This window comes from Pteropus vampyrus, unplaced genomic scaffold (genome assembly GCF_000151845.1).
Source record: "Pteropus vampyrus isolate Shadow unplaced genomic scaffold, Pvam_2.0 Scaffold337, whole genome shotgun sequence".
NCBI classification, from domain to species: domain Eukaryota; kingdom Metazoa; phylum Chordata; class Mammalia; order Chiroptera; family Pteropodidae; genus Pteropus; species Pteropus vampyrus.
Genome location: NW_011889118.1, coordinates 2001257 through 2028201, shown reverse-complemented (window position 1 = coordinate 2028201; position 26945 = coordinate 2001257). Strand labels below are relative to the sequence as shown.

General features: G+C 58.2%; 3 protein-coding genes across 9 annotated transcripts in view; 2 read left to right on the top strand and 1 right to left on the bottom strand.

The window, feature by feature from the left end:
- The window catches only part of STAB1 (stabilin 1), a 27305-nt gene extending 12024 nt beyond the window's left edge, over window positions 1-15281 (top strand). Inside the window, exons 22-69 of the mRNA XM_023522315.1 lie at window positions 56-167; window positions 609-795; window positions 905-998; window positions 1140-1298; window positions 2527-2622; window positions 3297-3392; window positions 3530-3577; window positions 3760-3890; window positions 4062-4173; window positions 4590-4667; window positions 4755-4853; window positions 4983-5081; window positions 5234-5365; window positions 5591-5719; window positions 5897-5953; window positions 6313-6396; window positions 6864-7059; window positions 7183-7278; window positions 7369-7414; window positions 7516-7592; window positions 7810-7935; window positions 8133-8206; window positions 8353-8427; window positions 8677-8799; window positions 9080-9127; window positions 9344-9421; window positions 9537-9683; window positions 10099-10239; window positions 10342-10401; window positions 10825-11001; window positions 11087-11173; window positions 11283-11432; window positions 11526-11582; window positions 11672-11855; window positions 12232-12381; window positions 12474-12578; window positions 12735-12842; window positions 12926-13119; window positions 13212-13356; window positions 13439-13572; window positions 13661-13826; window positions 13911-14020; window positions 14105-14224; window positions 14301-14450; window positions 14528-14632; window positions 14715-14861; window positions 14937-15053; window positions 15132-15281. Of these exons, the coding sequence (XP_023378083.1) occupies window positions 56-167; window positions 609-795; window positions 905-998; window positions 1140-1298; window positions 2527-2622; window positions 3297-3392; window positions 3530-3577; window positions 3760-3890; window positions 4062-4173; window positions 4590-4667; window positions 4755-4853; window positions 4983-5081; window positions 5234-5365; window positions 5591-5719; window positions 5897-5953; window positions 6313-6396; window positions 6864-7059; window positions 7183-7278; window positions 7369-7414; window positions 7516-7592; window positions 7810-7935; window positions 8133-8206; window positions 8353-8427; window positions 8677-8799; window positions 9080-9127; window positions 9344-9421; window positions 9537-9683; window positions 10099-10239; window positions 10342-10401; window positions 10825-11001; window positions 11087-11173; window positions 11283-11432; window positions 11526-11582; window positions 11672-11855; window positions 12232-12381; window positions 12474-12578; window positions 12735-12842; window positions 12926-13119; window positions 13212-13356; window positions 13439-13572; window positions 13661-13826; window positions 13911-14020; window positions 14105-14224; window positions 14301-14450; window positions 14528-14632; window positions 14715-14861; window positions 14937-15053; window positions 15132-15185 (5460 nt within the window). The 3' untranslated portion in view covers window positions 15186-15281. The remainder of the gene's footprint in view (window positions 1-55; window positions 168-608; window positions 796-904; window positions 999-1139; window positions 1299-2526; window positions 2623-3296; window positions 3393-3529; window positions 3578-3759; window positions 3891-4061; window positions 4174-4589; window positions 4668-4754; window positions 4854-4982; window positions 5082-5233; window positions 5366-5590; window positions 5720-5896; window positions 5954-6312; window positions 6397-6863; window positions 7060-7182; window positions 7279-7368; window positions 7415-7515; window positions 7593-7809; window positions 7936-8132; window positions 8207-8352; window positions 8428-8676; window positions 8800-9079; window positions 9128-9343; window positions 9422-9536; window positions 9684-10098; window positions 10240-10341; window positions 10402-10824; window positions 11002-11086; window positions 11174-11282; window positions 11433-11525; window positions 11583-11671; window positions 11856-12231; window positions 12382-12473; window positions 12579-12734; window positions 12843-12925; window positions 13120-13211; window positions 13357-13438; window positions 13573-13660; window positions 13827-13910; window positions 14021-14104; window positions 14225-14300; window positions 14451-14527; window positions 14633-14714; window positions 14862-14936; window positions 15054-15131) is intronic.
- Window positions 15210-24052, bottom strand: NT5DC2 (5'-nucleotidase domain containing 2). 3 transcript variants are annotated; one of them, XM_023522308.1, is made up of 14 exons: window positions 23744-24052; window positions 19800-19984; window positions 19584-19658; window positions 19279-19409; window positions 19055-19148; window positions 18742-18870; window positions 18573-18633; window positions 18391-18493; window positions 18181-18282; window positions 17899-17980; window positions 16037-16123; window positions 15811-15951; window positions 15656-15720; window positions 15210-15557 (listed from the first exon to the last, which is right to left on the bottom strand). In XM_023522308.1, exons 1-14 carry the CDS (start codon window positions 24009-24011, stop codon window positions 15347-15349), a joined length of 1734 nt encoding a protein of 577 aa, XP_023378076.1. In that variant the 5' UTR covers window positions 24012-24052; the 3' UTR covers window positions 15210-15346. The 3 variants fall into 3 exon arrangements, with proteins under 3 accessions (XP_023378076.1, XP_023378075.1, XP_011376715.1); XM_023522307.1 differs by having other exon boundaries at window positions 15210-15570; window positions 23744-24051; XM_011378413.2 differs by having other exon boundaries at window positions 15210-15570; window positions 19279-19334; window positions 23744-24050.
- The window catches only part of SMIM4 (small integral membrane protein 4), a 7526-nt gene continuing 4227 nt past the window's right edge, over window positions 23647-26945 (top strand). The window contains exons 1-4 of one of the 5 annotated variants that reach the window (XR_002776847.1): window positions 23707-23783; window positions 24466-24674; window positions 24923-25107; window positions 25863-26852. Coding sequence is in view for 1 of the 5 variants with exons in the window: in XM_011378415.2 (XP_011376717.1) it covers window positions 26702-26852 (151 nt within the window). In the remaining 4 variants the exon portion in view is untranslated. Of the gene's footprint in view, window positions 23784-24165; window positions 24327-24465; window positions 24675-24922; window positions 25108-25862; window positions 26853-26945 lie in introns of those variants that run through there. The other 4 variants (XR_002776846.1, XR_002776848.1, XM_011378415.2 and 1 more) reach the window with 4 other exon arrangements.

Below are 26945 nucleotides of genomic sequence, written 5' to 3'. Positions count from 1 at the left end.
GGGGGTGTGGAGAGTCCCTTCCTGGTGACTGATCCTGCCTCCTGCCCACCCCCAGTGCAGCGATGGGGTCCTGGGCAATGGGGCTTGCCTCTGCTTCCCAGACTACAAGGGTGTTGCCTGCCACATCTGTTCCAACCCAAACAAGCATGGTGACCAGTGTCAGGAAGGTAGGTGATCCTGGCCCAGGTTGCCTGTCAGGAAGAAAAACATTCTGCCTGGAAAGGGGGCTGGGGACTCCCAAGAAGGGGAATAGAGCCCCTGGAGAAAGGATAAAGGCCAGAGAGAGTCGAGGAGGATTCGGGAACAGAAACAGATGTCTCTTCAGCCATGCCAGGAAGAGAACCGTGGTTCAATCTAAAGCATTCAGGATTTAGGTCAGACACACAGGAGAACTTCCCAAAAGTGGATTTGGGGGGAAGGCAGCTAGAATGGGGTGACTGAAAGCAAAAAATGCCCCCTCTCATTTCCTCTGCCAGCCCATTGAATTTGGGATAACCTGATTTTGTGAACCTGAAGTCAATTCTGTGCTGGCTGCCCCATTCCCAGCATGTCTTCAGCTGCATCCTGGCCCCTGCCTCAGTTTCCCTGCTCCCATCTCCTCCCTGCAGACTGCGGCTGTGTCCATGGTCTATGTGACAACCGTCCAGGCAGTGGGGGTGTGTGTCAGGGTGGCACATGTGCCCCAGGCTTCAGTGGCCGCTTCTGCAACGAGTCCACAGGGAACTGTGGGTCCACAGAGCAGGCCCAGAACTGCCACCAGCATGCCCGCTGTGTTAGCCAGGGGGGCATCGCCAGGTGAGGACTCAAGCTTCCTCTCTGTATGTCTATGACCTCTCTTGTCATTTGTTCAACCTCTAGCCTCTTTCAGAGGTTTACTGGAGGCCCTCCATTCACCCACCCCCAGGTGTCTCTGTCTCGATGGCTTTGAAGGTGATGGCTTCTCCTGCACACCCAGGAACCCCTGCTCCCACCCAGACCGTGGTGGCTGCTCAGAGAACGTCAGTCTCATTGTCCCTTCCCTGAAGTCCTGATCCAGGGGTGGGAGGTGGGACTCCTTTGCCCTCTGCCCTCTGCCTTCTGCCCTCTGCCCTCTGCCCACTGCATTGCAGCCCTGAGTCATTTATCTGTGCCTCTCATAGGCCGAATGTGTTCCTGGGGCCCTGGGCACCCACCACTGCACATGCCACAAAGGCTGGAGTGGGGATGGCCGTGTCTGCGTGGCCATCGACGAGTGTGAGCTGGACGCACGAGGTGGCTGCCATGCTGATGCCCTCTGCAGCTATGTGGGACCTGGGCAGGTGAGGCATAGCAGGCCTGGAGACAGCAGAGTGGGATGGAGGATCTCCTTGTAGCCCTTCAGACTCTGGAAACATCCACTCCAAGAGCTCAAGCTCAGGGTCTCAAACCTCAGACACAATGAGAATCCAGTTCTGAAATGTTGAGTAGTATAATCTAGAAGCAGTGGTCAGTGCTGGGAGCCACGTGAAGGCCCCGAGAGTTTCCATGGAAAGCACATTCCAGGGCCAGTCTAGGCAGCATTTTTTCCAAGTCAGAAGGCTGTGACTCCTGTCTCTCAGGGATGAGGACTCTCATAACCAAATCAATGAGTTCTCTGCATTAAGTGGCCACTGGGGCCATTGTCTTCTGACAATTAGTTCATTCATTCACTCATTGGTTTCCCAAAATCTTTAGACCAATGGACTCCAGCTCTGTAACTTTGCAATCTCAGAATCTGGAGATTTCCATGTGAAGCATTTCAGGCCTGGTAAACTCGAGGACTGCCTGGCATTTAAGAATATCTCATACATCGATTGGGAGGCCAGGCCTGGCTGGTTCAGGGTCAGCCTCTGCATGGCCCAGACCTGTGCAAGGACCCATGGGGCTCTCTGTCCTCCCACTCCATGATGGCCTGGGACACCAGCCCATGGGACCTTAGCAGTGAGAGCTCAGATGGGCATGAATAATGGAGGTCTGAACTCCAGCGGGAGCTTTAACATTCAGAACCGAGTGAAATGAGCAGGTTGAGACACCCCCTTGCTTGCAAACAAGGGCAACTGAGATTCGGAGAGTCTCACCGGTAACTCGCCTGCAGTGGCGACAAGCCTAAGGACACTGTCATTTAGTGGGAAGGATCAGAGCTGACAGGTAGAGTGGCAGGGTTGGAGATGAGATTGAGCCGCCATCCCTGGGACTGGCCTTGGCAAACACCTGCCCACTCATCACACACCGCTGACTCCACCTGCCCTGGCAGGGCCCAGGCCTGAGAGCAGAGGGGCACAGAGCCTCCATGGATGCTTCCCTGCTGATGCCATCACTCGATCAGACTCAACCCAAGAGCTGATCTACCCTCAGGGCCTCAGTTTCCCCATCTGAAACACAGCTCTCCAAGGGTGGGGCTGGGAGAAGCTCCTCTGGGGTCTGAGCAGGCCTCTCTAGGGTACAGTGCCTATCAAGAGCTGAGGAGTAGAGGAGGAAAGGGTTAGGTCCTCTTGGTGAGAAGAGGCCCTCTGCTCCCAACCTCTTCAGAGCCGGTGTACCTGTAAGCTGGGATTCGCTGGGGACGGCTATGTGTGCAGCCCTATTGACCCCTGCCGGGCAGGAAACGGTGGCTGCCATGACCTGGTGAGCAGTCTCAGAGCCTGGGAGGCTCTGAGGGGTGGGCATTGGCTGCAGTCTTGCACTCTCTCTGGATGTCTTGTCTCTGGTCAGGACTGGAATCTTTCTAAACCCCAAATCCAAACTCTGTCACATCCTTGCCCATAGGATAGAGCTTTCGCTCCTTATTAAGGCCCAGCCCCAGCCTAGACTCCTCCCTTCGCCCTGGCCCCCGCTGCCCCCATTCCATTCTCTTCCGCAAGGCCACTCTGAGCTTCTTGTTGTCCCCCGACCTCATTCTGCTCTAACGTCACCACATCTCTGCTCAGGTATTCTGGAGGGCTTCCTGCACCACACCTTTGGCCTGGCTAGCTCCTCCTGCTCTCAACTCAGGCCTCTTTTGAGGGTCCAGGGCCTCCTGGGTGCTCCCACAGATCTGGGCTTCTGTGACCCATCTGTCACAATGGGGTGGGTAACTCATGTCACATTCTCAGTGATCCTGGAAGGCAGGGCCAGGCACTCCAAAGGACCAACATGAATGCAGATTGAATGGAAGGAGTGAGAAAGAGTGGTGACAGGTGGACAGACAGAAGGAGGGGGTGTGATAAGGGTGGATAGAGAGATGGAGAATGGGTGTTATCCAGCTCTCCATATGGGTGCTGAATGAAGGGACATGTCTCTCTGTCCCACCTTCACCCCAGGCCACCTGCAAGGCAGTAGGGGGAGGTCAGCGGGTCTGCACATGCCCCCCTGGCTATGGGGGTGATGGCTTCAGCTGCTATGGAGACGTCTTCCAGGTGAGTGGTTCCCTGAGCTTGGGAAGGGGTTCTCTATGAACCTCAGGTGGGAAGGGGCAGTACTCAGGGCCCTGGGGGGGAGGGGAGGCTCTGGTTTGTCCTTAAGCCCATGATCTCGGCTCTTTCTCTTCCCTTAGGAGCTGGAGGCAAATGCCCACTTCTCCATCTTCTACCAGTGGATCAAGGTAGCACAGGGCAGAATGCTGGGATTGGGGCTCAAATCCAGGAGGTCTCCCTGAATACAGGGGTGCCACATAACATCTCTATTCGCTGGAGGTGGGGGCGGGCCTAGAGGCTGGGAGCAGGTAATCTTAAGATGGCGGCTGCCTTCATCTTCCTCCTGTCCCTCTGCACACCTCACACACAGAGAGCCAGCATCACTCTTCCTGCCAACAGCCGAGTCACAGTCCTGGTGCCCTCTGAGTCTGCCATCCGTAGGCTGAGCCCCGAGGACCAGGCCTTCTGGCTGCAGCCAAGGATGCTGCCACACCTGGTCAGGTGGGCAGGCAGGGCCAGGCTCTGGGAGGGGGCTTTTGTGCAAGACCCAGCCCTTCCCCAGATGTTCTCAGCCTGGCATGTGTCTACCTTTGGGGATGGAGCTCAGTCTCAGAGGTCTCTGTAGGTTAAACTAACCTGGTTCCATGGTACCCCCCAACTGTGCCCCCTTAGGGCTCATTTTCTTCAGGTCGCCCTTTCTGAGGAGGAGTTGGCCCAGCTGGGCGGGCAGGAGGTGGCCACGCTGAGCCCCACCACACGCTGGGAAATTCGCAATATCAGTGGGGTATGCGGTAAACTCTGGGTAGAAGGAACCGTGCAGGGCATAGGAGGAAACTTGAGTGGCTGTAGGCTTCCTGGACTGAGGCCCCCAAGGGTTGAGATTGGGATCCCTTCCCCCTGCTCAGAGGGTGTGCCCGGGACACTTTTGCTGCTGTGCTGGTCTTTGGGGTAGCAGTGACTGTCCCGCCAAGAGTTGCCTGCCCATCTCTGTCTGCGTGTGCATACTGTCCCTCTCATGCATGGGCCCTGCTGAGGGTATACATACCCATCTGGTAGGTCCTGAGTCTGAGTATGTCTGGGCCAGGCTAGAGGTCATCCGTGGGTACCTGGACACCCAGCAGCCTCTCTGTTGCTGTCACACCCACTCTTAAGTGTCTACCTGTGCCCACTTGTAGCTGAGCTCTGCCTATTGTCTTCCAGAGGGTCTGGGTGCAGAACGCCAGCGTGGACGTGGCTGACCTCCTTGCCACCAATGGTGTCCTACATGTCCTCAGCCAGGTATGGCTGGAAGGGAGTGTGTGCAGGGAACCTTCTATGCAGCCAAGAAGCAGTGACATACTGACCAGCCCCCATACTCTTCGCCAGGTCCTGCTGCCTCCAAGAGAGGATGTACTGGGTGAGCAGGGGTTGCTGCAGCAGCTGGACTCAGTGCCTGCTTTCCGCCTCTTCCGGGAACTGCTGCAGGTAAGGGCAAGAGAGCGGGGTGCTCAGCCAGGGGCACTCCACCACCGTGTGCGGAGGTCGCTGGCTGGCTCCCAGGGTTAGGACCGAGGGCAATTATGCCCATCTCTGATCCCGGCCCCCTGTCCCTAGCACCACGGTCTGGTGCCCCAGATTGAGGCTGCCACTGCCTACACCATCTTCGTGCCCACAAACCGCTCTCTGGAGGCCCAGGGCAACAGCAGCAGCCTGGTGAGGTCACTGGGACAGGGGTGACCGAGGGGCAAGGGCGAAGGCTCAGAGGGTGAGCCTCCTATCCCTTGGCAAAGAGACGCAGTGGGAGGAACACCACTATCCAGGGCACCTGATAGTCCTGGAGCCCCTGAGCTTCTCCTTCCCCTCAGGATGCGGACATAGTGCGACATCATGTGGTCCTGGGGGAGGCACTCTCCATGGAAGCCCTGCGGAGGGGTGGACACCGAAACTCCCTCCTGGGCCCCGCCCACTGGCTTGTCTTCTACAACCATAGTGGCCAGGTTTGTGGGGACAAGACCCTCCCCTAGGCACTCCACTCTTGAAGGCCCATCCCCTTTGGAGTTCTTCCTGCTGGGAGCCTCCAACCTCTGATCCAGGGACTGCCCGGCCTGGGAGACCCCCATCCATGGAGATGGTCCCAGCCCTGAGGCCCTCCCTGGCTTGTAACCCCCAGGGTGAGGGTTGGTCGGTGTGAGCTGGGTTCAGCTTCCTGCCCCACTCCTCAGCCTGAAGTGAACCATGTGCCACTGGAAGGCCCTGTGCTGCAGGCCCCTGGCCGCTCACTGTTTGGTCTTTCGGGGATCCTGACGGTGGGCTCAAGCCGCTGCCTACACAGCCACGCAGAGGCTCTGCGGGTGAGAGGCTGGGCTAGAGGAGGGCAGCTGCGGAGCTCAGAGCTGGGAGGCGCTTGCTGGCGGGGTCGGGCACTTTGTCAGGGGTGGGAGAGCTGTCAGCCTGCCCTGGAGGAAGGAAGGCGGGTTTGCTGGCCCCCTCCCCAGGAGCACCTGACTCTCTGCCCTTCCTCCCCCTAGGAAAAATGTATAAATTGCACCCGGAAATTCCGCTGCACTCAGGGCTTCCAGCTGGAGGTGAGACTGGGCTTGGCACAATTCCATCCCTATTTCATTTGCTCTCAGTTCTCTTGAGGTGTCCAATCCCTGGGACCCAGCTCTGCTTGCCCAGGCTTGGGGAACTAGAATGGCATGGGCTGCTCACCTTCCCTGATGGTGGCCAGGAGGCCTGGGCCCAGGTCTGCCCGGAGCAGGCCTCACTCAGATTTGCCCCCAAAGGCCTGGGACCCTGAGGCCCAGGCCAAGATCCTGCCCTCCCTCTCCTCATCAGGTTTATTTGTCTCAGCCTCTCCCTGTCCCTTCTGCTATCCTGCTTGCCTGTGTCACCCACTGATACCTAGTTTGTCTGTCTGTCTCCTGCCTGTCCCCATTTCCAGAACACCCCCAAGAAGAGCTGTGTCTACCGATCTGGCTATTCCTTTTCCCGGGGCTGTTCTTACACGTGTGCCAAGAAAATCCAGGTTTGCCCTGAACTTCCTCATCCCCAGATCTTCAACCAGAGAGAAGGAGATGGCAGTGGGGGCCCAGAGGAGGAGCCTGGATTAGATTTCAAGGGCAGAGGCAGGGCTGGGACTTGGCTGAGGCCAGTGAAGCAAGGGCCAGAAGAAGGGCAAAGGAGAGAGGGCTGAAGTCAGAGGGGCCAGTATTTGTTCCTATGGCCAAACCCTCAGAAAGAGGGGCTGGGGAGAAGAAAGGCCCAGAGATGACACCATCAGCCAAGCCCAGGGGCAGCAACTGGATCCAGCTGTGCCCCTCACTGTGGGGTCTGTGGGGAGGGTTGTGGAGAGCAGTCTCCATTTCCCTGGGTCCAACTTGCTTTGTTCTGTGGCTTTGCGGCCCCAGATACTCTCACCCTTCTTGACATTTTGCTTTCCCTTGACATCTGTCCCGGCCTGTGCTGGGCTTCTCCTTGCATTCCCTCCCGCAGGTACCTGACTGCTGCCCCGGTTTCTTCGGCACACTGTGTGAGCCATGCCCGGGGGGTTTGGGTGGGGTGTGTTCGGGCCATGGACAGTGCCAGGACAGGCTCCTGGGCAATGGGGAGTGCCGCTGCCATGAGGGCTTTCACGGAACAGCCTGTGAGATGTGTGAGCTGGGCCGCTACGGGCCCAACTGCACCGGAGGTGAGGATGGGGAGGGGGCAGGAATGGTGGGCAACCTGGCAGAGGACGGCAGTCATAGTGATACCCCGGCAAAGGCAGGACGGAGGCAATGCGTAATTCCCATCTTCCCCTGTCTGCCCTCAGTGTGTGACTGTGCCCATGGGCTATGCCAGGAGGGGCTGCAAGGGGACGGAAGCTGTGTCTGTAATGTGGGCTGGCAGGGCCTCCGCTGTGACCAGAGTGAGTAGCTCCAAAGGGGAGGCAGGCGCTCCCTGGGAGGTGGTTCCTGGGTCTGAATGACCAGAACCATCCCATCTTCCTACCCCCCAGAAATCACTGGCCCTCACTGCCCAGAGAAGTGTGACCCCAATGCCAAGTGAGTGAGCCGGTCCTAAAGCAGATGGGCAAGTGGGTGGGGGGGACTGGGGTCAAGGCAGGAGCTGGGGGGCATAGGCTGACTGTTGCCATCCCTCCCAGCTGTGTACAGGAATCGGCAGCAGTCCCTGTCTGCATCTGTGCCGCAGGGTACTCAGGCAACGGCACCTATTGTTCAGGTCCAGCTATACCGATGCCTCGGGCTCTCTCTGAAATTTGGGGGTGGCTTTCCCTGCAGAGTCCTCTCCACTCCCTCTAGATCCAGTCCCTTTCCCTGTCCCATCTCTGGTCTTAGCCATCCCTCTGCCCTTTTCCTTTCCCCCACGCCCCCCTTCCCCGTCTCCACTCGGTCCTCTTGCCTGCTCCTCACAACTCTCTGGGATCATCTGCCCTTAGAAGTGGACCCCTGTGCCCATGACCATGGAGGCTGCTCCCCCTACGCCAACTGCACCAAGGTGGCACCTGGGCAGCGGACATGCACCTGCAAGGACGGCTACACAGGCGATGGGGAGCTGTGCCAGGGTGAAGCTGGGATCCCTTCCGGGTGCATACAGGGCTAGGTGTCTAGTTTCAGTGGTCTGAGTTAGAGTAGGAACAGCTCGGGGGCACACAGGGGTGTGAGGCCTGAGGGTGCTGAGAGCCGGGGATGAGACCCTGGACTGACAGATGAATGGAGGGGCTGCCTAGGGCGCCCCTCATCCTAGTGTCTTTTCCCCCAGAAGCTAACGGCTGTCTCATTCGCCACGGGGGCTGCCACGTGCATGCCGAATGTATCCCCACAGGCCCCCAGCAGGTCAGCACAACAGGGTTGGACACTGGGGCTGTGCCATTCCCCCATAGGGTGGGGCCCCCCAGACAAGGCTTGGGGGTGCTCCTTCTGTCCAGGGCGCTGGTCCCCTCTTGGGTTCCAGCAGCCCCACTGACCAGGATTTGGGACAGGTCTCCTGCAGCTGCCGCGAGGGTTATAGCGGGGATGGCATCCGGACCTGCGATCTCCTGGACCCTTGCTCCCAGGTTAGGCCCCCAGGCCCATCTCATTTTACAGGGGGAGGAGACTAAGGCTAGAAACAGTTTTCTTTGCCCCCAGCAGGGTTTTAAGGGCCTCTGAAGGGAGAGCCACCCTTCCCACAAGCTCAAGTCTGATCAGTAGGAAACAGGGCTTTGGAGGTTTGGACAGGAACCTTCATGGCCCTTCCCCAGGGCTGGTTGGGACAGAGAAGTCCTGGGAGCCACTGATGCCTCTCTCTCTTATCCCTGCCTCAGAGTAATGGAGGCTGCAGCCCCTATGCTGTGTGCAAAAGCACAGGGGATGGCCAGAGGATGTGCACCTGTGATGCAGCCCACACTGTGGGTGATGGTTTCACCTGCCGTGCTAGAGTCAGCCTGGTAATGATGCCCAAGTCATACCCCTGACCCAACCTTGGCTATGCCCCCCTTTAGGCCTGATCCATGGTTAAGACTCCAGATTTCCTGACCCTGACCCCTGACTCCACCTGGGCCTGACCCAGTTTTGATTCATGAAACTAATCCTGACCCCAGCTCAGAACCCCCTGGCTTTCCTTTCCTCATCTCTGCCTTGGCCAGACCTTGGGCCGCAGGCGCTGGGCCGGGCACCAGGCCCTGAATGGGGGCCACCCAAAATCTGAGCTGATCCTCGCCCCCCCAGGAGCTCCTTCGGGACAGGCATGCCTCATTCTTCAGCCTCCACCTCCTGGTGAGTGACCAGCTGGCCTCCATTTCCTAGGTCCTGCTTGGGCTTCTTTGACCTGCAGGTCCTACTTCTCTGTGGGCATTCATGTTCTCATTTGGTGAGGGCGTTGAACAGTCTGGTTTCTCAGAGTCTGAGTCTTTCCACAGAAGATCCATGGAAGCCCCGAGTTGGTCCCACGTTGCCCTCTTCCACTCAAGCTGTTCTCCCTCCCCTCTCCAGAAATACAATGAGCTCAAGGGCAAAGGGCCTTTCACAATCTTCGTGCCACACGCGGATCTAATGACCAACCTGTCGCAGGTAACGCAAACCCCAGGAGCAAGGGGAGGGATGAGCATAGCGTAGGGGTAGGTGAAGGCACAGTCAGGGACCCTCACGACTTCCTACCCTTCTACCCTCACGATTTCCTCTCCAGGATGAGCTGGCCCGGATTCGAGCCCATAGCCAGCTCGTGTTTCGCTACCACGTTGTCGGCTGCCGGCAGCTGCGGAGCCAGGATCTGCTAGAGGAGGGCTATGTTACGACGCTCTCAGGGCACCCGCTGCGCTTCAGCGAGAGGGAGGTGAGCCCAAGCCGGGTCTCTGACATGGGTGGTCCACAGACCCAGGACTCTGCAGCTAAGCCCCCGCCCCTGCACTCCTGTGCCCTGTCCCCATGTGTTTAAGACCCTCTCACTTCTCCTGGGCCCGGGCGGGCTTCAGTGAGACCCAGTAGAGTCCTGCCCCGGACTCCACCCACTACCATGAACCTGTTTCCGGGCTCAAGACTTCTGAGCCTGGCCCTATGCTGGTGCCCCGCTCCCCGCTCCCACTTGGCCCGCAGCTATTTCCCTGGGAGGGAGGTGAGACCTGCTGTCTTCACCCCACTCAAGACTTGCCCAGCCCAGGCTCCACCCCTACCTCAGGCCCCACCCACCCCACTGATCCGCTTCATTCAGTCCCGGCTCCACCCCCATGTGCCCGTGCCTTGCCCCCAAGGGCAGCATATATCTCAATGACTTCGCACGAGTGGTGAGCAGTGACCACCAGGCGGTGAATGGCATCCTGCACTTCATTGACCGTGTCTTGCTGCCGCCCGACGTGCTACACTGGGAGCCTGAGGCTGCCCCAACCCCACGGGTATGCCCTGGGCATGGGCCTGGGAGCCCGAAGACAGGTGGCTGGGGGCTTGGGATCGTTTCTCCCCGACTGACCTCACTGCTCACCAGCGCCTTTCCCTAGAGAAATGTCACCGCTGCTGCGGATAGCTTCGGTTACAAGATTTTCAGTAGCCTTGTGAAGGTACTGCTCCCATGTGTGGATCTGTCAGTGTGAGCATATGTGCATATGTATATATGTGAGTGACTGTCAAATGTGTGTGCAACTGTGTGTACGCTCCCCTGTCTGTGCACACCCCCATCTATGGGCAAACCTGTCCTTTATGTGATTGAGCACATCTGTGCAGAGGTGACGCCATTGTGCATGAGCTTCCCAGGAGGAGCACAAGGGCATGCTATATGTGCCTGCATACCAGACAACGGTCAAGCTTTAGCCTGCATGTATGTCCATGTATAATACCGGCCTGGGATGGCAGAAGAGTGTGGCTGGTGAAAAGGCTACCTTGGTCCCCGGAACCCCTTCCTCATCTCTGGGTTTAGCCCGCTACTTCTGCCCACCAGGCTCCGACTAGTCTGTGATTACCATACCTCTGCTTCTCCTCCCCAGATGGCTGGTCTCCTGCCCCTGCTTCGAGATGTGTCCCACAGACCCTTCACAATGCTGTGGCCCACAGACTCTGCCCTGCGAGCCTTGCCACCTGATCGCCAGGCCTGGCTGTACCATGAGGACCACCGTGACAAGCTGGCAGCCATTCTGCGGGGCCATGTGATCCGCAACATCGAGGTGGGTACACCCCTAGACCTTGGTCCCCACTGCCTGCCAATGGCAGCCTGCCTACCCAGCTCCAACCATGGCTCCATCTGCTCAGGCCTTGGCATCTGACCTGCCCAACCTGGGACCGCTCCGCACCATGCATGGGACTCCCATCTCTTTCTCCTGTAGCCCTGCCCGGCCAGTAAGTCTGGAGAGAAAGCTTGAATGAGGGAAGGAGGCAGGGGTCCTGGCATGGGAGGGGCCGCAGCACAACTGTGGACCCCCACATGCCCCATATCCTCAACCTGCAGGGCGAACTCATAGTGGGTGAGGATGACGCCCATATTGTGCAGCGGCACCTGCCCTTTGAGGGTGGCCTGGCCTACGGCATCGACCAGCTGCTGGAACCACCTGGCCTTGGTGCCCGTTGTGACCGCTTTGAGACTCGGCCACTGTGGCTGGTGAGGGAGGCTAGGGGTGGATGGGCAGGAGCCCAAGCCCACCTGTACTGCCCATTCACCTGACCTTGCTGTGTTGGCCTCTATTCCTTCCAGAAAATTTGCAGCATCTGTGGGCGGGAACCTCCCTGTCCTGAGGGCTCACAGGAGCAGGTAAGGGGCTGGGAGCTGGGTGGGGGTTTGGGTAGGGCCCAGGGACCACCAAGCTCAGGCAGTTTGCAGCCCGGCTCCTCTTGGCCCAGGGTAGCCCCCAGGCCTGCTGGCGCTACTACTCAAAGTTCTGGACATCCCCTCCACTGCGCTCCTTGGCACTGCGCAGCATTTGGGGCCAGCCCCAAGGTCTGGGAAGGGGATGCCACCGCAACTGTGTCACTACGACCTGGAAGCCCAGCTGTTGCCCTGGTCACTATGGCAGTGAGTGCCGAGGTGAGCATCCAAGATAGCCCAGGGCAAGCTCTGGCTATTATTTCTGAGGGGTGTTGGAAAACTCAGGAGCCAGGTGGGTCTGGGGGGTGGTGAGTGGATTTTACCAGGAGAGAATGCTCTAAGAGGTGGAGTGGCTGTGTAGATGGTGCAGAACTTGGCAGGGTGTGCTGGGGGTGGGGTCTGGGTGTTCTCCAGATCATGGGAGCCTGGAGCATTCTCAGTAGCATGGAGACATGGGTGGGTTGTTGTTTCTGGAAGATCCTGGGCTGCCAATGCGTGGAGGATGGACGGTGTGTGGCTGGGCTGGAGATGCATGAGTGGGGAATCCTGATGAGAGCCCTGGCCCCCACCTCACTTCTCCTACTCTATCTCCTAGCTTGTCCTGGGGGTGCCAGCCACCCCTGTAGTGACCATGGCGTGTGCATGGACGGCATGAGTGGCAGTGGGCAGTGTAGGTGCCGTTTGGGGTTTGCTGGGACAGCCTGTGAACTCTGCGCCCCAGGAGCCTTTGGGCCCCATTGCCAAGGTGCGCTGTCCTTCCCCGCCCTGCCCCACCCTACCCCCTGATTCCCTTGGCCTGTGTGCTAACTCCATCCTCCTGCCTGTCCCACTCTCCAGCCTGCCGCTGCACCTTTCATGGCCACTGTGATGAGGGCCTTGGGGGTTCTGGCTCTTGCTTCTGTGATGAGGGCTGGACTGGGCCACGCTGTGAGGTGCAGCTGGGTGAGTGGCCCTTGTCCTTGTGCCCACCATGGACACACCAGCGCATGGCCAACTGTACATGCAGATAGAGGGACCGAGGGTAGGTGGGAGGGGACCTGGGGGCATCCAGGAGGACAGCTACTAACCTGGATATGTGGGGTGGGCCCTGGGGAACAGAGCTGCAGCCTGTGTGTGCGCCACCCTGCGCACCCCAGGCAGTATGCCGTGCGGGCAACAGTTGTGAGTGCAGCCTGGGCTATGAAGGGGACGGACGCATGTGCACAGGTGAGCAGGTGGGTGGGGACGTGAGGTGGGAGGCCCCATTCCCCTCCTGCCACCTGGTCCAAGCACTCTCTCCCTGCCCTCAGTGTCAGACCTGTGCCAGGATGGGCGTGGCGGCTGCAGTGAGCATGCCAACTGCAGTCAGGTAGGCACAGTGGTCACCTGCGCCTGCCTGCCAGACTATGAGGGTGATGGCTGGAGCTGCAGAGCCCGCAACCCCTGTGAAGACAGCCACCGTGGGGGCTGCAGCGAGCATGCCGACTGCCTGAGCACTGGCCCGGTGAGCAGGAGAGGAGCCAAGCAGCTGGGTAGGGAAGCCCCAGAGTAAATTCCCCAGTCCCTGAAGGGTTCCTGCCTGCTCTCCTGCCCCAGAACACACGGCGCTGTGTGTGCCATGCGGGCTATGTGGGTGACGGACTGCAGTGTCTGGAAGAGCCTGAGCCACCTGTGGACCGCTGTCTAGGCCAGCCCCCACCCTGTCACATGGATGCCGTGTGCACTGACTTGCACTTCCAGGGTATGCTTCCCTGCCTCCTCCTCCTAGTGCCCTTGCCTCACCTCAGTGTCTCTGGCTGACCATTCATCCCTCCCTTCTGCAGAGAAACGGGCTGGTGTCTTTCACCTCCAGGCCACCAGTAGCTCTTATGGTCTTAACTTCTCAGAGGCTGAGGCAGCATGTGGAGCTCAGGGAGCTGTCCTTGCTTCTGTCACTCAGCTCTCTGCTGCCCAGCAGGTGCGTGGGGCCCAGGAACATGGAGCCAGGCCTGTAGGAGCCCTTCAAGTTGGGCCTTGGGTCTCAGCATCCCCTCCTGTCCTTACAGCTGGGCTTCCACCTGTGCCTTGTGGGCTGGCTGGCCAACGGCTCGGCTGCCCACCCTGTCGTCTTCCCTGCGGCAGACTGTGGTGATGGTCAAGTGGGCGTAGTCAGCCTAGGGACCCGGAAGAATCTGTCAGAGCGCTGGGATGCCTACTGTTACCGTGTGCAAGGTGCAGCCACCCCAACCACGTTTCACTCTCTAGTTCTGCCCCTTCCCACCAATCCACCAACCTATCGAACCCTCTTTCCCACAGACGTGGCCTGTAGATGCCGTGATGGCTTTGTGGGTGATGGGACCAGCACGTGCAATGGGAAGCTGCTTGATGTACTAGCTGCCACCACCAACTTCTCCACCTTCTACGGGGTATGCAGGGGGCCAAGGGGTGTAGGGTAGCTGGGATCCCTGGGGAGGGAGTCCACTCACAGCCCTGTCTTGCCACCCTCCCAGATGCTGCTGGGTTATGCCAATGCCACTCCCCGAGGTCTTGACTTCTTGGATTTCCTGGACGATGAGCTCACCTACAAGACACTCTTTGTTCCTGTCAACGAAGGCTTTGTGGACAACATGGTAACTAGCAGGGGTATGGCCTGATCCTGCTCCCTCTGGCTGGCCCGGGCCAACAGGGCCTTTGCTTTGCCCACAGACGCTGGGTGGCCCAGACCTGGAGCTACATGCCTCCAACACTACCTTCCTGAGAACCAACATCAGCCAGGGTACTTTGCTCCCCTCCCACTCAGGCGTCAGCCTTGTCATCAATGATGTGGGCACAGGCAACAGTTCTTGGGCTCCTGTGGTAAGTCTGGTCACTGCCCCTTCCCTGCCGGCCCTGGCCCTCACTCACCACTGGGCCTGACTCTGGTCTCCCTACAGGACCCAGGGGCAGTTGTGGTTAGTCATGTCATCGTGTGGGACATCATGGCCTTCAATGGCATCATCCATGCTCTGGCCAGCCCCCTCCTGGCACCCCCACAGCCTGTGAGTAGGTGGGGGACAGGCAGAGCTGCAAGGGGTCAGGGGACAGCTCCAACTAGGTCCTTGATGCTCTCCTTGTTTGTAGCGGGCAGTGGTGGCACCTGAGGCCCCATCCGTGGCAACAGGTGTTGGGGCTGTGGTAGCCACTGGAACACTGCTGGGCCTGGTGGCTGGAGCCATCTACCTCCGTGCTCGAGCCAAGGCCACAGGCTTTGGCTTTTCTGCTTTCCAGGTAGGGTTGGGTTAGGGGTAGGGTGGAGTCCATCAGTCTTGCCGAAGGCCCCTAACCACTCACTTCTCTTCTCAGGCAGAAGATGATGCTGATGATGACTTCTCCCCATGGCAGGAAGGGACCAGCCCAGCCCTGGTCTCTGTCCCCAACCCAGTCTTTGGCAGCCATGACACCTTTTGTGAGCCCTTCGATGTGAGTATAGGGGCAGGGGGGTGTGGGAATGGGCCCAGGGCCTGGTCTCAGCCCAGCTACACATGATCCTCCCCACAGGACTCACTTCTGGAGGACTTCCCTGACACCCAGAGGATCCTTGCGGTCAAGTGACACGCCTGGGGCTGAAGCAGAGGCTCGAGCAGGAGGGCAACCACTTTACTGACTGTCTGGACAGATGCCCAGAGTTGGCGGGGCAGGGGGGACAGGGGCCTGTTCTGGACAATAAAGTTGCTCTCAGCGGATGTGGGCCATGTCACTGAGGAAGGGTGTCTTCATGCAGCCAGTGCAGAGCTGGTCCATCCAGAGGGGTGCCTCGTGCTGCAGGGGTGTACGGCGTGGGTAGAAGGTGAAGTCCACGCGGTAGTTGAGCAAGCAGCTGAGGGAGGCCATGTAGAGGTCGGAGAAACGCACAAGACGCCGAGAGAAGTAGGTGGGGTTGTGGAAGGTGCGGAAGATGCTCCCAAACTGAGCGTTGAACAGGGCCTTGGTGATGCACCTGGGGAAGGTGACACGGGGTACTTGAGGGGCCGCACAGGATGGGGCTGGGCCCAAGATTCCTGCCCTGGCCCTGCCCTGCTCACCTCAGCTCCTGCCGCTCTTTCATCCAGGCAGCCAGCACCTGCCTTGATTCGGCGTCCTGGTAGGTCTGGGGGAGACGAAGTGTATGTTGGGTATGTGACCAGGCAGCAGGCCCTGTCCCTCCCCCAGGACATCCCAGCCACCCCCGCCTCCGCACCTGCATGCGCTCCAGCAGTCCCGTGAGTGCCTGCTGCCACGTCAACGAGTGCATGTATTGCTCCGTGTTAATGATGCGGATCTCACGCTCTAGCTCGGGGATGATGGCGCCTGTGCGCCAGCCATGCCGCAGCATAAGATCCTGGGGGGCAGGGCAGAGGACAGGGCTCAGCACCAGCTAGGGGGCTCCCTCCGCTTCCCCTGTGGCCCAGTCTTGCCCTCCTCACCGCCAGGTCACTGTAGAGGTGGTCTCCAAAGTAGAGCACACGGGGGCCGCGCCATTCTGTCAGACGCAGGAAATCAAACAGGTTTCCCTGGGAGGATGTGGGGGAACACTGCTGAGACCAGTGTGCCAAAAGGGCTCCCATGGGGCTGCCAGAAGCATGCCTGGCTCTCTACCCGTCCTCCCGAATCCCCAGAGGCAGCAAGGTCCCTCTAGCCGGATGCTGGGCTGCCCTTTCCCGCGGCCTCGCTGTCCCCTCTTGGCTCTGGCTCTTGTTACTTCCCTCTCATGCTCAGAAAGGGGGTCTGCCTGCTGCAGGAAGGTCTCTTATAGGCCTGGCATGGTGCCCTGCACCCCTGGGGTCTCCCTGCCTTGTGGCCTCACACCCGCCCCAGGCTAGGGACTAAGTCCAGTTTGTGGGAAACGAACTGCAGCAGCAGCCTCACAGCTCTGAAGTCTTCCTAGCCTCTCCAGCCTGAGCCCAGAGGGACCCAGCAGACCAATGGCAGACCTCACTGTGAGGCCGTCTGCCCTTCTTGCTCCAAAGTCAGAGAAAAGATGAAAACACTCAGCCAGGCTCAAACACAGCAGAAGAAGCTTGTAGGAGAGCAGAAATTGGGGGAGAGGGGCCGAGCAGGAAGTGCAACAGCCACAGGGCAGGAGCCTACACCCCAGCTGAGAACTGAGAGTCAGCAAAAAGGAGTTACTAGAGAAGCTCGTGCACGTGAGAGGCCGCGGGAGATGAAAGTCATGGAGGTACAAATGGTTGTGAAAGACTTCGCTGTTGAAATAAACTTGAGTGGAGAGGCTGAGGAGCAGGGAACCCCTCTGAAGAGGGAGATATGATGGGCAGAGAGGTTGTGCCTTGAATGAATCAAAAGAATCTTGAGGTGCAGGTGCTGAGTCAGCAAGGATAGTCTGAGGTTCCAGCAATAGGAGAGAGGGAGGGAAGAGGCGGAGAGAGCAAAGAAAGATGAGAACCTGGTAGGATCCCCCACACACATACACGCACACTCAGGCTTAGCCAAGTGCCCAGACAAAGGAGGTCATCACCCTCAGAGCTGAGGGGAAGAGCCTGCACCCCAGGGAGGAGGCTGGATAGTTGGGGGCCAACAGGGAGGCTGAGCAGTGGGCAGGGGTGTTGAGTACTGCCTGCAGGCTGGGCGTTCATACTGGGTACCTTGAAGCTGCTCCAACCACTGACTTCCTCCCTCCCCCAGCTTCTGGATTCCCTGCCCCCAAGAAGCCCAGCTCACCAGCTCAGCCAGGATTTCCGCATTCCATCCAGGGCCAAATGCTCAGAGCCACCCCACCAACCAAACCCATGCCCACACCATGCCCCTTCTCATCTTTCTAGCCAGCCAGGAAAGGGAATCTCCCTAGACGACTGTGGGCTACCCACACCAGCCCAACTCAGGGACCCCGACCAGGCGTGTCTAGCTGTAGCAGAGTGCTCAGCCCTAAGTAATAACAGTGGCATTTACTGGGCACTTAGCAAATGCCCAGCCAGTCTAAGGCCTTGCCACCACAACTCAAGTATTATATCTTTTACAGATGAGGAAAGCAAGGCACAGAGAGGCCAAATAATTTGGCCAGACACCCTCTCTGATATCAAGAAGTGTAGTTAGAATTCAAATGCAGGCAACTTGACCCAGAAGCTAAGCCCTAGATACTCCCCAGGCCTGTGCCCTGAATGCCATTCCCTGGTGCCCCAGATGCAGGCCTATGGTGCAAGGGGACAGACACATGGTAGATGTGTGGTGGCTGGTCAGGGTCCAGAAGGCCATGCCACTGCCCCCTCTACCTGGGGCTTTGGTTAGCCCTGTGGCCCCCACCAGGTGCTCCTCCCAACTACATGGTCCTCACCTGCCGATAAATCTTGCCCTTTTCCAGGCGGGTGATACGGTCCCACTGGAGGGAGCCCTTCTCATCAAGTTTTCTGAAAGGCCTAGGGCGGGGTGGGGGGTACAGGCCTTGATTTCCAGTCTGTGGCAGGACCACAAGCCAGGCACTACCCCACTCTGCAAAGGCCCACCTACTCAGGTGAGCCACACGCCAGCAAGGGGATGTCTCCACCCCAAGCATACTGAGTGGTGAGCAGAGGCCAGTCCCCGTTTCCTGGCCCCATCAACCCTGCCAGGCCCATACTTGCGTGGGTCGGTGAAGAAGCTGGGCTTGTCTGCCTGGACAATGACCACATCGAAGAGTTGGCGCCAGTCGGGACCCACCATATGCCGCATCCCCTTGTCCCTGGGCAGAGATGGGATGAGTGGCAGGCGGTCTGAGGGAGGCTCAGGCCTGCCCACTCCTACCTGGCCCCCACCCTGCTCCCTCCTCCCACGGGGGAGCAATGCTCACACGAAACTGAAAGGACTGTTGGTGATAAGGAACAGCTGTTTCCCATGGTCCACCAGGCGGCTCAGGACAGCAAACGTCTCATCCCCTCTCAGGATGTACTTCTCTAACAGGAGGAGATGGCTCTGTGAGAACCACCCCACACCCTGCCCGGGCATGCCGCAGCAGCTACTGTCCACCCTTACCCATGTCCTGCTCGATCCACTGGTACATGAGGCCTTTCACATGCACGTCTCGAATTGCGTCCTGGGGGCAGGGGAGGGACAGTGAGGGTGCAGTGGGGCCAGGATGGCCTGGTCTGCTGTGACTGGACTTCGCCCTCTCTGCCACCCCAAGCAGGCCCAGCATTCTCACCGTCACGTCCTTGTAGAGGTGTGCTTGGTCAAACTCCAGGCCATGGCCCAAGAAGTGATCCACCACACAGGAGAGCAGTGCCATCTCCGGCAGTGAGAAGATATCCATGAACTGCTTGATGGAGGGACCCTGGGGAGGGAGCCACCAACTCAGCAACCCCTTCAGCCCCACAACCCCCAGCTCTGGAGACAAAGGGCTCCAAATCTACCTGACGATACTGGTAGAGGGGTGCAGCCTGTGGGTCAGGGCTGGCCTACTGGGGTGTGGGCACAGCCTCCCAGGGGCTTCCCTGGGCAGCAGCAGCAGTGAGTACCTTGCCATAGAAGCCACTCATCTGGTACAGTGGAATGTGCTGGGTTCCCCCATACAGGTCGATCACCTCCTCATCTGGCACAGGCTGCAGGCCCCTGGGTGGGCACACAGACATCATCGATCCAAAGTGGTCCTGATCCCATGCCCCATAGGGCAGGGGACAGTGAGGTTAGGAAGGACAACATGGACCTGGAGTGGGCTGCTGTGGGGTCAGGGTAGGCTGACCTGTAGGCTGTCCCCAGTTGCACATAATGAAAAGCGTCAATCTTCATCAGAAGGCTCTGGGGGCACCAGGGGAGTGGGACAGGCGATGAGAAAGGAGTTTGCCATTGGCCATGAGCCAGCCTCTTCCAGCCCCAATTGAATGGTATCAAGGGGATCATGTACACGCCAAGAGGAAGCTACTGCTTTGAGGCCAAAGTGGAAGACAGATGAGGAGTCCTCCCCATAGGGGACAGGGGTGCTAAGGAAGTGGCCCTGAAACACATCTAGTCAGGAGGGGGCAGGGAGTCAGTGGTCTAGCCACTCACCTTCTGAATGTCATAGTGGAGGCCACGAATGGCAAAGCTGGGGTTGTAGTCATACTTCCGAATACCCTCTGGGTACTGTTGGGGGAAAGTGGGCCAGGCCTGAGCCAGTGGCACTGCCAGACCTGCTGGCTGGGCAGCTGCCTTGGGGGATTAATTCAGCCACCTTCCCAGCCAGCCAGCCTGGAGGGCCTGGGTTCCCTGCCCAGCTTGCCTTACCTTGTAATGCTCAATAAGGATGTCACGGGCAGCACTAAAGATCGCTGGGTGCAGTGAGTCTGCATACTGGGCCAGTGTGTAGTCGTAGTCAAAGCCATATACCTCAACATCATGCAGGCTGATCTCGTTGTTGGCATAGATGGCTGCTGGGTTCAGGAGACTGCAGACCTCGGGGGGCAGGAGGTCTAGAGGGAGATGCAAGTATGAGAAAGACAATGATCACAGAAGCAGCAAATGCCTACTGAGCTCACAGAGCACCCCAGGATGTGCAGTCTTAGCCCAATGCTGCAGATAATCAAACTGAGGCTCAGAGAGAAGTCATGTGCCCTTGGTCACATGGTTAGGGTAAGGCAGAGCTGGCAATGGGCCAAACTCATGGCTGGAGCTCCTACCTGTGGGTCCTGGGTTACAGCATCACCTGTAGCCCACGAGGTGCACCAAGCCCAAGCATCCTCCAGGCTCGCATAAGCCCTATCAAACATAGGCTATGTGCCAATCTTTTCCACCTTGCCCGAAGCTGGGGTTAGGTCTTAGGAACGTTATCACGGTGCGGGGTATTGAGTATCCCCTCTACTGCTCAGGCTCCTAGCACTGAGCACCTACTGTAGCCTTCACAGCAAGGCCTCTTTAATTGGATTGCAGTTGCCTGCCAGCTCACTTAATAACATTTGCTGCCTCTAGCCAGGGAACATTGCTAATTACGACAGGCGGACGTGTGATGTTAGGTTCTGGGCCATTACCTCTCCTCTGAGGATGCGGTCATAGTTACCCTAAGGCTCTGGCTACTCCAGAGGGGCTCAGTGGGACACCACGCAGAGTAGGCTCTGGGGTCCCAGGCTTATCTGCCTCAGTTTCTCCCCATCTGTACAGTAGGGGAGGTGGATGGGGAAAGGGCATGGGCTTTAAAGTCAGAGACCAGATCAATTCCTCCTTCTCATGGCTGTGACTTCAGGAAAGTCACCTCACCTTTTGGGCCTCAGTTTCCTTGTTTCTAAAGAGGAAATAAAAATTGTGCCAATCTAAAGAATTACTAAAAGGGTCATATGGAATGTCCTCTGTGCAGTATTCCCACTCTGCACCTGTGGCAAATGTACGATTAAATGCACCTCTGGAGCCTGTCACCTCCCTGTTCTGGATTCCCTGTATTGCCTGAGGAGCAGGGATTTCAGGTAGAGAGGGGAGCAGGCAGGACTAGTTGCATAGGGCACCACCTTGCAGGAGCTCCTTTTCTAAGACCTCTGGCCTGTGGCTGAAGTTCAAGCAAACAGCCCAAGCCTCTAGGGAATTCCCGTCTCAGCCACAAAGCAGTCATGATCCCTGAAGCAGAAGCCCTGGCCATGAGCCCCCATGCTGCAAGCATTTGCCTTGAAGGCCCTTTTAGAACATAGGCTCTGCCCCTACCCCCTTTTCTTTGGATCCAAGTTCAAGATGTAGGTGGGGGAACAGGTGTGGTTGGTTCCTCTGGCTGCCCCAGGCCAACCTAGGCCTGGCACAGAGCAGCTGCTTTGATGATGACTCGTGGGTGCAGACAGAACACTTCTCACTTGAATGCATGTGAGAAACAGCTATTTCAGTCTTCTAGGAAGCTGCTTCTGAGATTCCCTCATCTGGTGTCAATAGGATCCTGGGCCTTCCCCTCCCCATGGTCCTGAGTTTCTGGGTACCAACTGTGACTCTTGGTACAATGTTCAGTAGCCCCCAGGAGTGGAGGGGTCTGCTTGGTGGTGTAGTCTCTTGCTGGCACAGAGTTCCGGCCAAGTCCAATCTATCACCTCCGCCCTTGAAGATGTTCCCACGGATGGACAATCCTCCCCGGAACAAAGCAGGATGAGGAAGCAGCCCACAGAGCCTGGCCTCCTGACCCGATTTCTGGACTGAAAAAATCATAACTCTGGAGCCATGAGGTCCTGATCCCTTCCATAGGGCTGTTGTGGTACATGGCGCCAGTGAGGAAGATATGCCCCTCACCCAGGCTGGCCGCCTATGTTCACTGGTCTCGCTGCCTAGGCCTCACCCTCCTTTCTCCTCTGCCTCTAGTTCCCATGCCTGCTCAGGGATCCAGGTTCCAAGGCCAACCCCTCCCCATAGCAGCCATGAGACTGATTTGTGAGTGTCACCCTTCCTGCTGGGTACACTTGCTGGATGCCTTAGGAGCTCATCTTGTTCAGTGCTCACTCCAATCTTGTGAGGTGGTTGCAGTTAATTCTCTTTCCTCCAGAGAAAGAAAGTGGGGCTCAGGGAGGTAAAGTCACTTTTTCCAAACCACCCAGCAGTGGGCAATGGAGTTGAGATTTGCATTTGGTCACCCCACCTGCCTTAATCACTCTGGCCCTCAGCTTAGCCTTCCGATGTTACCATGCTGAAGCATGGGTGTCAGAGGAAGAAGAGCTGGCCTAGGCGCCTGGCTCCCTGGCAAAGTTTTGCCCAACATACACCCTAATGCCAAGAATTTTCCCTAGGAAACTCAGTAAGAAGAGAAGAGTTAGGATCCAGGGGTTCAAGCCTGGCTCATCCTAGCACTCACCCTGGCATCTTGGAAATGACTTTGCCCCTCTCACATCAAGAGGAGTTTAAGGGTCTCTGTGAAGATTTGAAAATCCACATGGGCCCTGAAAGACAAAGCCCAAGAGACCGCCCTATGTCCTTCCCCCCACGCCTATGAGGTAGGGTTCTCACGTTGCTCTGCAGAAGGTCTTCTCCAGGCCCAGAGCAAAGACACCTTAAATAGCATCCTAGGCTTGCTCCCTTCACTGAGGGTGGGGGGTGGCACCCCAATAGAAGCCCATGGGCTTTACAACCATCATTCCTCAGGGATCTTAACTATTCTGCCTTCAGCTTCTCAAGAGGTGAGTCCGGTTCACCCACCACTCCCAGGTCTCCACACAGCTGGAGTGGTATCCACCATTCAATTGGGTGGAATCTTCCAGACAGGCCACTCTGTCTTACCAGACAATGAAAATCCTGTCACCCCTGGGCACTCCTCTGAAAGTTCCCCTGCCCCTTCTTTCCAAGTCATCATCAAAACCCTGTGACAGAGGCCCCTGTAAAACTTAGGGAGTTTTACGCCCTAAGACACTGATGATCTGAGAGGGAGGATTGCTGGGCGCCACCCAGCTGGTCAGTGATAGGGCCAAGACTCAAACCACATCTGTCTGCAGCAGAGGCAGGGCCCCAGGGGACACCTGAACAAATATCAGCACTCTCAGCTCTCTGGCCTCAGCAGGGCGCCCCAGCCAGCCCCACCCTGGGAGGGGGCTTCAGGCTTTCTCTGTCCATTTTGCAGAGGGAGATAGAAGGCTAAAGGGGGTTTAGTGGCCTGGCCAGGAATGCAGCAACCCTTCTGGATTCCAAGAGACTGGGGCGACTTGGTCTCGTTTCTCCAACCATTGCCTTCCCCTTTTGGGCGGAGTGCTCCGGACCTCCAGGGCATAATCTAAAGGTGTGTGAAAGTCTAGTCGGTGTCCGCTGAGGTCGGCCAGTCCCTAGGAGTCCGCTTAGGCCAGCGCCGCCGGCTGGCTTTGTCTCCGGTATGGCGGCCCCAGCTAGGGCTCCTAGGAGAACAAGGGGTTAAGAGTGCTTCCGCCGCGGCCTCCAGGCAGACGGGATCGGGGGGCGGGGGGAAAGACGGCCGGTGCCCTGCATTCAGGCACTCGCTTCAGGAACCCCGAGGTCCTGCAGACGGAGCCGGAGAACAATCTTCCCGCTTGCCCACCTCCGGGCGTCCCCAGATGCCCCAGGACGACCCGCTGGAGCCTCTCCTGAAGAGCCGCACGGCCTTCGGAGCCTCGGCGACCCCGACCTGGGCGCTTCCCCCGAAGAGCGGCGCCTCGACGGCTCGGGGGCGGTGCCCTGGAGCTCGGTCCGTCTGTCCGCCGCTGGGGCGCGCGTCTGCAGCCGCGCGGGACCGCCCACCCCCTGGCGCCTGTCCCAAACGGCTCACCCACCGTGCACTAGTCTCCGCATGTCCTGGTAACGAGCCCACAGGTACGCACTGAGGTCGGCACCGCTTGCGGGCGCGGGGGTGGGTGCAGAGCGCGGAGCGCCGGGGCAGTGGGAGCCGGGACCCGGGGGCCCGCAGCCAGGGCAGGAAGGCGAAGACGAGGCGGCTCGCGGCCTGCCGTGGCCTCGGCAAGGCAGCCAGAGCCGAGCGGCCACTCGCAACCCCGCACCCGCCATGCCCGCTGCTTGCAGCCCATGCAGCCCTCGGCCCATCTGTCCGTCCACCGCCCTCCGACTGCGAGCCCGCCACGGTGGCCGCATGCCCCTCACCGCAGCCAGCCAATGGGAGAAGCTCGCGGAGCCCGGCCAGCCAATGGGCGCGTCCCTCGGCCCGGGGCGGGGCGGGAGGTCCTGGGACGGGGCGGGGCGCGGCGGCCTCCCTGGCCCCCTCCCCCGAGTCTCCGGAGCGGCTGAGAAGGACTCTGCGCCCCCTTCGGTCGCCACCGAAGCGATGGCGGTTGCTTCTGTCTTCCCAGGAGGTCGGAGGGCCTAAGAACAGCCGTCCCTGAGAGGCTCCGGACGGCCGGGGTGCGGAGAAGAGAGGGCCAGAGCGCGGCGGGTCCACCCCGGCCCCGGTCTTTTTTCTCTATCTCTGCCCTCAGGTCCTTCCTAACCTTCCTTCACCCCTCGTCCTCCTGACCTCGGCTCCTCCGTCCCTCCCCCCAAGTCCCGCTGCAGGGGTCCTGTTCCCGGCCTCCGGCCTCGGACTGGCTATGCCCGCAGACCAGAGGCTGGGCAGTTTCACTCCTTTAGTGAATAAAGAACCCTTACCGCGCGCTCCCGGGTCGGTGCAAGCCCCACTCTAGATGAGACCTGCAGCGCAACCAACGTCCTCTGAAGCAGCCACTTCTCTCTCCCACTCTGTACCTCACCCAGGTGACCCGTTTTAACTCAGAGGGGGACGACTGGGCCGGCCTTGCGCTCTAGGGTGGTGGGCCAGGGGTCACTGCTCCTGCCTATTCTGACCTCAGTAAATGGCTGCATTTACCTGCCCCACTCCTAGCTTCCCCGCGCGGGCACTCTCTTGAGATGCCTTGGTGTCTTCTAGCAACGTCGCTAGCCTTTCCAACGAAATTCCTCTTTCCTGATTGCAACCACTCTCCATCCTCGTTACTTCTACTCAGATCCGTTTTCTGAAGACCGCCATACGTACCATTTCCTGTACTGGGCCCTGAGGAGGCTGACCCAGCCCGGGTGGTCCTGTTGGTGGGGAGCTGGCCATTCGGACGCTGTTTCCTAAGAGCGTGTGTACATTCAAATATCCACTATACCTTGGCTGAAGTCCTACAGTGTGACATCTCTGGGCCAGGTACTGGTGCAGGATGGGAGGCCTAAGGGTGGGCCCGTGGGTGGGTGACTGTGCTCTCCTGTGGGCCCCAGTGAGCTAGGTGGGCACTGGGGGAACTGGCCACATGTAAGTCTCTTCTGGGAGGGAGCTGGGTCCTCTGATGTACTTGGCCCCCGGAGTCACCAAGAGAAATAGGAGTGAGCACTAAGCAGATGTGTGTGTGGTGGGTGGGGTTGGCCCTAGAAGGCAGGTTACGCAGGCAGCAGCTGCTGCCTGGCTGGCTGTTCAGCCACAGACTCTATGACCCTTTTCCATGAGTCTTGCTTGCACTCTCTTTTCCAGCCTGTTTTTGTAGATTGTGTGTCCACATCACCAGATTTATATTGGTTCTTAGTTTTCATTTGATTTTCTTGAATTGTCTAATAGCTGTCTTCCTTAAAGATACTCCCCAGGTTTTTTTTAAGCTTTAATTAATGAATCGATAGCCCCTTACAGACAACTTCAACAATCACAGCAACTCATTGAGAGTAAAAGCTCTGAAGTCAGAGCTTTGCTTCAACTTGGCTTCATCTCTTAACTTCTCAGTTCTCCATCTATGAAAGATGATGAAAATAGAGGCAAGGTTCAGTAGGCTTCAGAATACACAAAGAGCTAGGGCTCAATAAGTCATCATCATCACATAGCTAATGTTAATTGATCAGGTATTGTGTTAAGTGCTTGTTTTGTATTAGCTAAATCCTAACAGCATCAGAATAGAAGGTCCCCGTTTTGTGTAGGGAACTGAGGCACAGACCAACTAAGGGAATGCGCTTTGACAAAGCCCATGCTCTTGAACCAGTCTGCTCTTCTGTGATTGGGAATAAGATGATGCTTAAAAAGCACCTACAAGTCCCTGTCTAGCGGTAAGTGCCCAATACAGGATAGCTTTTATTAATTTTAGGGTTGTCACAAGACTCTTACCTAGACTTTTGTGATAATGATAAAGTTCAGCTTTCAACAATGCTTATCAAATTGCTAATTTTAGAAGTCTAGTTACCAGTTACGACTCCGAAATAAATACAAGACGTTGCGTAATTGCATTTTAGATTATGGTGCAGTACACGTTTAATCCATCAGAGAGGGTCATCACTTCTATCAGGACTTTAAGAAAAAAGATGGCGGTGGCAGAGTACGGTCACCAACTCCAGCGCTAGCTGTACGGGGCGGGGGGCGGGGAACCGGGAACGGGGCCAGGCCGACGCCACGTGGGAGGTTCCGCCCCCTCTGCCGCCCCGCCTCCAGCACCGAGGCGCCTGCGTCGGGAGGCTCCCTCAGGCCGGTCTCGGCCTCACGGAGCACGCGTGCTCAGTCTCATTCTATTGGCGACTTCCCGCGCTCCACCGTGCTCTGATTGGTGGAGCCGCACCAGGTTCTCGGCCCGGAGCTTGGCCTAGGCTCCTGAAGATCTGCACCCTTCTGGAGGTGGTGCAGGGCTTGGGTTGTTTGGCGACCAGACCCCGGAACTCTGCCAGGGCTGGCAAGACAGCCTTGACTTAAATGCGCTTCAGTCCAGGGCCTGGCGCAGCTCTCGTCGCTCTTGATTCCGTCGTACCCCTCTCCGCGACCTCGGTAGGGCATGTTTTCCAGGGCCCAGGTGAGGCGGGTACTGCAGCAGGTGCCGGGGAAGCAGCGACTCGGAATCTACAGGTTTCTGCCCTTCTTTTTTGTCCTGGGAGGAATGATGGAGTGGATCATGATTAAAGTACGCGTGGGCCAGGAGACCTTCTGTAAGTGGGGATGCAGCAGCCTCCTTTTTCATTTCAGGAAGGCAGGAGGAGGTATGGGGGATTTTCCTGGGAGATATTCCTAGGTTGCAGACC

Coding starts and splice junctions, on each gene's coding strand:
- NT5DC2 (XM_023522307.1), bottom strand. CDS start 24,011: ATGGGCCGAGGGCTGCATGGGCTGCAAGCAGCGGGCATGGCGGGTGCG. Junction 19,410..19,583: donor TCCACTATGACATTCAGAAG/GTGAGTGGCTAG, acceptor CCATTCAATTGG/GGCTGGAAGAGGCTGGCTCA. Junction 16,124..17,898: donor AGGGCAAGATTTATCGGCAG/GTGAGGACCATG, acceptor ACATCCTCCCAG/GGAAACCTGTTTGATTTCCT.